Genomic DNA, 10,000 nt, shown 5'->3' with positions numbered 1-10,000 from the left:
GTAGGTGCGAGGCAAGCGCGCTCATAATTAAAGCGACGCGCTATTTTTTTCCAGGTGCAGCGAGATGGAAAAAATGCAACTATTCAGTATGCCGCAAACGTACCGCAGGTCAACCAATCAGCTTCACCCTTTCCATAACAACATTGAAAGCTCAGTCAACATGAAGGATGGGGGTGCACCCAAACACTACGGGTGTTTTTCTCTTCTCCGTAAATAAATCTTGTAGTAGAGCTACAGCAAGTGTTTTTCGGTGGTGGAAATCTATTAGCTACTAAAACTTCTTTGTCATTGTGGAGAGCGCAGTGCATGACAACGACAGACGACAGACGCCACGGGAAAATCAGATTGAATTTTACTCTTAATAATAAAAGATAAGCTAATGTGCATTGTAAAAGTCAGTAATTTATCTTTTTTGGCTCATTCTTTTTATAAAAACGATTTAAAGGCTGAAATACTATGTGAGGTTTATATTTTTATAAAACATTTTTTGTCAAAACTTTATTTGAACTTGTACATACTTGTACAGTAGGCTAGATAACATGTTGCAAGACACTCCTTTAAAATCTAGCCATAATTTTTAATGTTATTATTTTAATGTTTATGTAAACAAAAAGTGCATATTGATGCTGATTTATTTGTTATTTGCTGGTTTTCGACATACAACTTAGTGAATTGATTTCATTGTGTAGTATAGTACTTTTTGAACAGGATTCTGTGATTACCGTGATCATTTTGGTCACTAATGAAATTAAATTATCATGCCATTTCATATTTAGTCATGATGAACTATAAAATCAACTATAATTATGTGTTTTTACAATATAATATGCAAAGTACAATTTTCTATAAAAAAATAATCTCTGATTCTGATCTCTGACATTTAAGGGTGACATAGGCATACAAAAACCCTTTTAGGTCTAAAACAGTTTAGATAGTTGTTAATATGCGAGTTATGAGACATTATCTCAGAGATTTAAGTATTGTATTACATGAGTAGCTCTCGGCCACTTCATTTTAAAAAGTAGCTCTCAAATGAAAAAAGGTTGGAGACCCTGTTCTATACCGTCAAGATGGCTGCTCCAAATGGCGTGACGTCACGCGGGACGACCCTATATATAATGAGTGTTCCTGGGAGATCCTAGTTGCGCGGGATGTGGAAGCGTGCAAAAGTTCCAGAAATGTACATAAAGTGCCCTGGCCTTAAATGACAAGGTAAGGAAAATAAGACTAAATCTAAATTAAATGACCAAGACTAGGTTGGCCATGTGATTTTTCTCAGGAGATGTTTTGAGCATTTTACTTCAGACACCGGATTATCAGCAAACTGCCAAGAGAACTGCTAACTGGCTACTCAAAACAAACTAGCAATCTATTCAGGCAGCATATTTGTGTTTGATCTGTGTGAATTACAGAAATATAAGACTTGCTAGACCTTAGCTACCAAGGAACCTTTCCACAAGTATAGATTGATTTTATTTTTCAATCCTTGGGGGGTAAGCTAGGTGGTTGATGGAAATTAAATCAACCATTTATTTGAGTTTTTAATTTTTAGTTAATCAACATGACTGATTAACAGTAATGTATGTAAATGCTAAATGTCCTAATACCTGTTGATACTACAACAATGCAAAGTATATGCTCTTAACCTTGCAGTTTTTCACATATCATGTAAGACTCATTTTCTCAATTTCTTTGCACAAAACTCTCCAGAAAGTGCCATTTAATGGTTTATTTTTCAAAAAAAATTCCCGGGGGAGCTTACCCCCGGACCCCCCTAGGGAGAGCCCACATAATAAATCACAATTTAATCACTGCTTAGACCAAACTAAGTAATACAGTCTGTTCCCATAAGTCTTTAGAAATAAGCATTTAAGTGCCTTATATATAAAAAAGTATATACAAAAATTCGGGACATCCCCCCCCCCCTAGCATTTACTGTCCCCCCCAGGTTCAAAATTGCTCCTACGCCCCTGGTGTGAGTGTGTGTGTGTGTGTGTGTGTGTGTGTGTGTGTGTGTGTGTGTGTGTGTGTGTGTGTGTGTGTGTGTGTGTTGTGTGTGAAAACGAAAAATCAGTATAATGATGCAAATGAATCACTGAACGATTGTGTTTCATGTGCTTGAACAATCAGTAAAAAGCTGTAGTGATTCTGTCTGAAATGTACGAGAGCGTCAGGTGTGTAACTATCAGATCAGGAGGTGTTTATGAGCCTGAGCTGATGGACAGACGGGTCACGCCACTTCTAAAGTCATCATCATCATCACATCCCATAATTCACAGCAGCGCAGACGTAAAGCAGCTTCACCTTTTCCCCCCCGCGTCCACATTCTCATAACGTCCCATTAGGAGAACGCCACCATCCCTCTCGGCCTCGTCTCCCCGCTCCACTTTATTCCCTCGTTTATCTTCATTTCTCCGCTCAATCGGCACTCCCTCGCTTCCCTCTCTCTCTCTGCGAGGGAATTCATCCAATTACAATCAACTACCCGCGACGCTTCAAATCGAGTTACCGCGTCCGGTTTGCCTGTGTAACAATTTAGCACGGCCGGCTGAAATCCGATTCCCAGCGCACTTCAAAAGCCCGGGCCGATCCGTTAGGACAGGGCCCTGAGGTACGGTGTGAGATCGAGGCCAGAGCCGGCGTGGAAATTTAATCTAGAATACCATAGCTTTGGAGAACAGCCTATAGCGGGCCTGTCACCGTCACCATGACAACCGGTGCCCGAGGACGCCCAAGTCATGACCTGTACTTACACGAGGCCTAGCGATGCTGGTGTTGTTTTTATACCCAGGTTCTTAATGGACTTAATATATCTAATGTTTGTTCATGGCCACCTGTACGCGCAGCCAGAGACCCGAAGGGCCGCGGGCTCTGATAAAGGTTCCAGACGCTCTTTAATGAACAATTTAAGTGTTGTTGTGTGTCATGATGCCAACATTTCTGTAGTTGATACCAATACCAGTGAAACGGCACGATTCTCGAATCCTCAGTAAAAACTAGTATCACATTTACTGTACTGCAATTAAATAAAAAGTGTATGTGTATATATATACATATATGTATTAAAATAATAAAATAATATGTATAATATAATATATACAATTGTATATAAGTATGGTATATTTTTAACATTTATTTAATGTTTTAAATAATATATATATATATACACTTTTTATGTCATTGTATACTGTATATATTATTTTATTTTATTTGTATGTGTGTGTGTTCCATTAAAAATATATTTTTTATTACTTTATAAAAGGTGATGTTCAATTGCATGTTATATATATATATATATTAGAATAATTTAATATATTATATAACATACAAACAATTTTATATTAAATATTTATAGATTATAATACATTTAAATTATATATACACACATTTTATATTATAAAAAATATAATATTTTATGTGCTATTTAATACACACTTATTTAAAAAATGAAATATTAACAAATTAAACACAATGAGATTGAGGAAACTCAATTAACTAAACGTTTGTGACAGTTTCATTCCTGTGTTTAGTTCCTGTACCCTTTGCTAGTTGGTTTCTATGGTTACTCATTTGTTAATTGATTATGTTCACTTGAGTCTGGTTTGGTTGCTCGTTTAGTCACGTGTTTAAGCCCTCAGTTTGGTTCTTCTCTTGTCATGTATTGTATTTATCAAGTGTGCAGCACACATCTTGAAGAGTGAAGCCAACACGTTTTGATCGCCCCCTGGTGGCTGGCTGCAGTACAGCTCATAAACCCCGCCCTCTCCATGTAATCCAATGGGACGCGAGCCAAACTAAAAAATTCAATTACACTGGACTGGTTTCAGTCATTTTAGCTAGTTCTCATCACCCATACGAACGCTCAAGTGTTCGTTTCCCCAGTAAGTTTGTTTTTAGTCAGTGATCTGATGCTATAAAAACGGGTGTAACATCACGATCAAGTCTGAACGACGTAATCCCCAGTGACCGTTACTGGGATATTTTGGCTTCATTTTTCTACAGGGGAAGGAAATATACAAAACATTAAAAAAATTCTAAATACACTAAATCTGCTGCAATTGTGATCCTCTGCTCGTCTTCCCTTCACTGCCCCGTGACATACATTATTGCTGTGAACATGTTTTTCAGTATGGTGATGGTCTACACTAGCCTAGAAATCTAGACGCACCCTAGCGGTCAGCGAAAATTATTTCGCAGCCAGTGTGGTCTAGGCAACTCTCCATAGGCTTTTGAGCTGGAAAAAACCAAAAACTGGTCGGGCCAATCACATCGTGTATAGAGTCGGTGGGCGGGCTTAACACAATGACGGCACAGTTCATGACGTTCCGCGTGATTTTCCATAGGTGATTTTCCTGCTACTTGAAAAACAATGAAGATGCAGCGGTCTTTCGAATCGGCTTTGGCCGCGACTCTGGAGGACTTGGAGTTAAGAGAACGTCACTTAAAGGTGCCATATGTAAAAATTGAGGTAAAAATATCCAACAAATGAGCTACACGTATCAAAAGAATGAGAAGAAATAAATGCAATGACGTCATTAAAAAAATGACAAGTTATAGTGCTGCCGAGATATAAACCTGAATTAGCATGCTAAATTACTAGCCCCGGCCCGGCCGGTGTCATAATACCAGTTTCGGCCATGGGAGGCGGTATGCGGGCAACATACATAACCACCAGCCAAACTCCAATACACGAATAACTCGCACGGCTTGTGGGCGTACTTGAACCTGTCAATAGCGTCTATATGAGACCGGCCTTTATAATTTAGTGTTGAGATGTTTTTCATTGAGTCTCTAATCTCTAAAAATCTCCAAATGAACTGCGGTCTTACGATCGTGTCAATTGATTTGATTAATATGCGCGAGGGAGAGCAGGAGGACAGCGCTCGTGTTGTTTGAAGACGTGAGAGTGCGCGCGCGCGGCCGGGGCGCTCTCTCTCTCTCTCTGCTCGTTATGCGCCCTGTCAAGCGAAACTAAAAAACAGACTAGAGTAGGCCAACTTTCTGGAGGTATACTGCCCCCATCTGGTATGGAATATGTGGATTTTGAATTTATTTTTTTACACAAGGCACCTTTAAGTCATTCTTAAAAAAGGAAGATGTGTTCGGAGTTTTACCGACCTGATACGGCAAAAGTTTAATATATCAATTAGCTCCGCTGGTGGAAAAACGCATGGGACTCACTCATCCACAGCCGTTCGTTGCTCTGGTTGGTTGTAGCGTTATCCTATTGCGTGCAGAGGGATTTGAAAGGTAAACGTTTATCCCGCCCCCTCGGATTGAGGCATGTCAATGGAGAGTTCCCAGACCTAACATCTTGATGTTGGTCTGGCATGCCAGGCTAGGTCTACACTAGCCTGACGTCGTCATACTCAGATTCTAGTCAGCATGCGAGTCTGATGCGGCTCCATTGGGCTGTGATTATGGGGCGTTTCAACCGAACCAGGAAAGAAAATGCCTCTGTACTCAATTGGATCGACAAATGCCTTGATCGCGGTTCTCTGTTCCTCTTTTAAAATGAATGCGCTGTCTACATCTCCTATAACAGACGCGACGGCTGAATCTACACATCTCACTTCTCCAGCGGCGGCCATCTTTGTTGTAAACGAACTCAACCCAAGTGCTCTTTGGTGACGTGATGATTACGCTACTGTTGATCATCTGTCCATCATCGTATAAAGCCCGCCCTGATAATTTGATTGGTCCGAACAGCTTTAGTTCGGGTATACTCGCTTCACAACGGATCGAACTTGCCATCCTCAAATGTTGTGGGCGGGGCTAAGCTCGGCTGGCATCCAGGCTAGGTCTACACCAAAACACCGAAAAAACAAACAACGAGTATAGACAGACCCACCGTAATCTCACTAACACAAAAAGGCAAGGATCAAGCTCTTGAGCAATACTTAAAGTCCCCATGAAATCAAAATTTACCATACTTACTTTGTTTGCCTAAATTGATCGTTTTGTGGTGAACAATTCATCCATGCAAGTCAATCCACACAAAAAAAAATTTTGGCTTCGTAATCTTTAATCAAATTTTGAAAATGCCCCTCCCCTCTGCATTGGAGGACCTTGCCCGATGACGTAGGCTTTACGGTTTGGGCGTCTGCTTAACATCCATAACCACGCCCCTCCAACTGACAGTAGACAGGCTGAATGAAAACACCTACTTTTCTAGATCCAATCAGGTGCTAGTTGGAAAAAAAGCCACGCCCACTATTTTGCCTCATTTAGTATTCCGTTTCTCTCGGAAATACGTCACAACACTGGAGAAAAGTCGTTTGCAACTTCCGGTTCACGGGGACTTTAAGTGTCTCTGCGGAGGCGGGCGCTCTATAAATATCTGTATGCGTGTGGTTTTGGGAGTGGGACAGACAGCGCGAGAGACAGGTGCTCAAGCTCAGATTTCTCTAATGAAAGAGCAGACGCTGTCACTCTTCATCCCTCACTCCCGTCCTCTGAAACCTTCCTCAGACCGTCAGTCCAGCAATATAGATTTATAACAGCCAATAAACTTCATTTGGTGTTCGTACTCATTTAAAACTTTAAATGTCTTATTTAAGCAATAAGATACAAGAGACCATGTGAATATTGTTAACCATTGTAATCAACTACAGTTACGGGCCACTGTAATGGATTATTGGTCAATTTAGGATAATTTTATTAAGTTACTCATTTGTGTTGCTTCCAAATCCAAATTTGATGTACATGTGCAAAAACCTGATGTTCAAACATAAATTTGGATTTGGAAGAAATAATATAAATATCTACGCAAGTATAATATATATTTTATATATTTTTTAGAAATAAATTCTAATATATATATATATATATATATTAGAATACATATTTTATTTTATAATTAATTTATAAAAAATACAAATTATTATATATATTTTTTACATACATATTTTATTTTAAAATTAGTTTGTAATTATATATATATATATATATATATATATATATATATATATTATTTGTATTAATTAATATTTTTTATAAATTAATTCTAAAATAACATGTATGTAAATGTTTATATTTTTATTTTAGATTTAATTTATGAAAAGGATAGAAATGACAGTATATATAATGTAAATATATATGTATAAATGAAAATATATATATTTTATATTATTTCATTTGTTTTATAAATTAATTCTGAAATAAAACATTTACGTAAGAATTTTAGCTGTTGTTTATATATAATAGCCTATACTTCTCATATTACACATCAAAAATCTCCCCCTTTCTATATTCCTAAATCTTTTTATATATGAAATATCCAATAAGTGTAATTTTAAGAAATAAAAGGCGAAACATCACGGCACCCGCTTAATTCCTTACAGCACACAGACATGCGTGACCACAGCAGTGGCCGGCTAACCTCGGCCCGGACCCGAACACAGAGGCGGATGGAGGGTTTGGGACGTGTCTGAGGCTCTTACCCAGAACTTCACGAGGAAGAAAGCGTTGGGCGGTCCCTTCTCAAATAGCTCCTTCAGCCCTCCTTTCTTCTCTGGGAATTTGTCGTAAATCTGCCGTATATCCACGGCCTCGAGGTACGGGTCGCTGTACGTGGGGTTGGACTGCCCGATGTGAACAAACAGGTGTTTGTTGACCTGTAAAGCACAAATCTACGTCAGTACAGGCATATAACCATTAGTATTAATATTGTGAAGCACTTGAAGCATGCAAAGAAGCTCAATCAGTAACAATGAACACGTCTGAAATTGCTTCAAGTGGTTGATGCGTATTTATATAACTCCAGTTGATTTGCATAACTATAATGAAAATGTCCCAGCAGTGATTTTACAAGTATTATATCATTGCATATGGGAGTGTGAAGAAGTAAAGAGTTTTTGGAAATGTGTGAAAGAAATGATAGATAAGATCCTTGATGTTAACATGTCACCTGTCACTTTTTTATTTCATTTCTATCCTAAGGAGATCTAGTAAAAAAAAAAGAAAGAGTGTGTATTTATAAATGTATGTAGGCCTATTCTTCAAGCAAAATGGCTTATTTCTTGAAAGGCACACTATGCGATAATTTTACCTTAATATAACAGCTTCAAAGTCATTTCGGTGGTAAACAAACTCATAGTAGGGCGAATCATCCTGGTAGTAAAGCTTGGGGGGGACGCCGCTGGAAAAACCAGCAATGCAAGTTTGAGAGGAGCGCCCCGACAAATCTCACGAGAATCACGACATGCTTTACGCCAACGACGTCACACACATCAACAACGACGTCACACACATCAACAACAACATTGAAGCACGAAGACACTTGCGCGCATTTCAGACGTGATACTCGACGATGGAAAAAGCAAAGAAAACGCGGTCGGAAGAGACTAGGAAAAGGAAAAGAGAATCTGACCGCGTGAGGAACCGGACAAGAGTCTCACTCGGTCGGGCTTTCACTCGTTGGCGCGAGCTAAAAAGCAGCACTGGATGCAACAGCGATGCTGACCTGGCGATCTTGTTGATGGACTAGTAAGTAAATCTTTCTAAGTTTGTGTGCATTTTATTTTGTGATTTCACCGGAATGAATAGAGAGTCTCCGCAACGGCGATAGATTGAAGAGCGCGTCCGAGTGAAGACTGCGCGCGCCGCCACAAGAGACACTATGTATCCATGACACTGATAGCAGCGGACACGAGCGCTCAGGTTGAGTTCAAAAACACATCTCTTATTTAAAGGCACACTATGCAAGATTTGTACCTTCATATAACAGCTTCGAAGGGGTATCAGGCCGTGAGTGCAGAGACGCTTTGCGTGAGTGGTATTTACGACAGTAACGTTAAATACAAGTAGGGTCGCTGTTTGACAAAAACGGAATTCCTGCATAGTGTGCCTTTAAATTGGAAAAGTATTTGTCCACCGAGTATGGGACGTTGGCTAAAAGAAATGATAACTAATATGTCAATGGAAAAGATAACTTAGATTTTAATGGATAAATACACAGTTTATAAGGGAGTTTAGGGACCTTTCAGATCGTTCTTGAAAAGTGGTGGATTTGGAAAGCTGCTTATAGAAGACTAAAGGTGCATGCACACTGAGTCCCAAATGTTCGTATGTGTTTTTTGGTATTGGTTATTCGGTGCCTCTGAACTGTCAAAACACTCCTCAAAATGCGGAAAACACTGAAAATCGAACCCGATCCGAATTTTTTTGATGACGGGCCGAAAGTTTCGGATGCAGTGTGTAAACTTGATTGACACAACGTGAGGTCGTATCTTATTTTTTAACGTGCGAAAATTTCAGGCGAGATATTTAATTTCTATGTTACTTGGAAATGTATACAGGTGAAACTCGAAAAATTAGAATGTGGTGCAAAAGTTTATTTATTTCAGTAATTCAACTTAAAAGGTGAAACTAATATATTATATAGACTCATTACATGCAAAGTGAGATATTTCAAGCCTTTATTTGTTATAATTTTGATGATTATGGCTTACAGATATGAAAACCTTTTCACAATATTCTAATTTTGGGGTTTTCATATCTGTAAGCCATAATCATCAAAATTATAACAAATAAAGGCTTGAAATATCGCACTTTGCATGTAATGAGTCTATAAAATATATTAGTTTCACCTTTTAAGTTGAATTACTGAAATAAATGAACTTTTGCACAATATTCAAATTTTTCGAGTTTCACCTGTATGTATTAGGGGTGTAATAATATATCGTGTCACAATATATCGCAATAAATGCATCGTGAATAGTGCCAACATGTATTGTGTATAATTCACCCATAAAAATGACTATGTGAGAACTGTTTAGTGCCAATATAATGTATAATAATGCAATGGGTCCTGATGAAGCCACATGTCTTATGTTATCAATAAAAAGTGGCCTACATTATTTTAAATATATCTAGTCAGTTCAAGCATATTATTCATCTAAAATAATTCTGTGTTTTTATCTTCAGAATCATGAATATTGTATTTCTGGTGTCTCTATTGTCCTGTGAAGTCCAAACGTATTCATTTACACACTCAACG

At 38.4% G+C, this 10,000-nt stretch overlaps 1 protein-coding gene across 1 annotated transcript in view; it reads right to left on the bottom strand.

Annotated features, from left to right (window-relative positions):
- Positions 1 to 10,000, bottom strand: part of LOC130106476 (transcriptional enhancer factor TEF-3-like) — a 44,518-nt gene that overhangs the window by 7,749 nt on the left and 26,769 nt on the right. The window contains exon 9 of the mRNA XM_056272607.1: positions 7,443 to 7,616. Within this exon, the coding sequence (XP_056128582.1) occupies positions 7,443 to 7,616 (174 nt within the window). The remainder of the gene's footprint in view (positions 1 to 7,442; positions 7,617 to 10,000) is intronic.

The sequence above is a fragment of the Rhinichthys klamathensis genome, unplaced genomic scaffold, assembly GCF_029890125.1.
Source record: "Rhinichthys klamathensis goyatoka isolate OS25496 unplaced genomic scaffold, OSU_Roscu_1.1 h1tg000341l_1, whole genome shotgun sequence".
In the NCBI taxonomy this organism is placed as follows: domain Eukaryota; kingdom Metazoa; phylum Chordata; class Actinopteri; order Cypriniformes; family Leuciscidae; genus Rhinichthys; species Rhinichthys klamathensis.
This window is presented reverse-complemented; position numbering and strand designations above follow the sequence as displayed.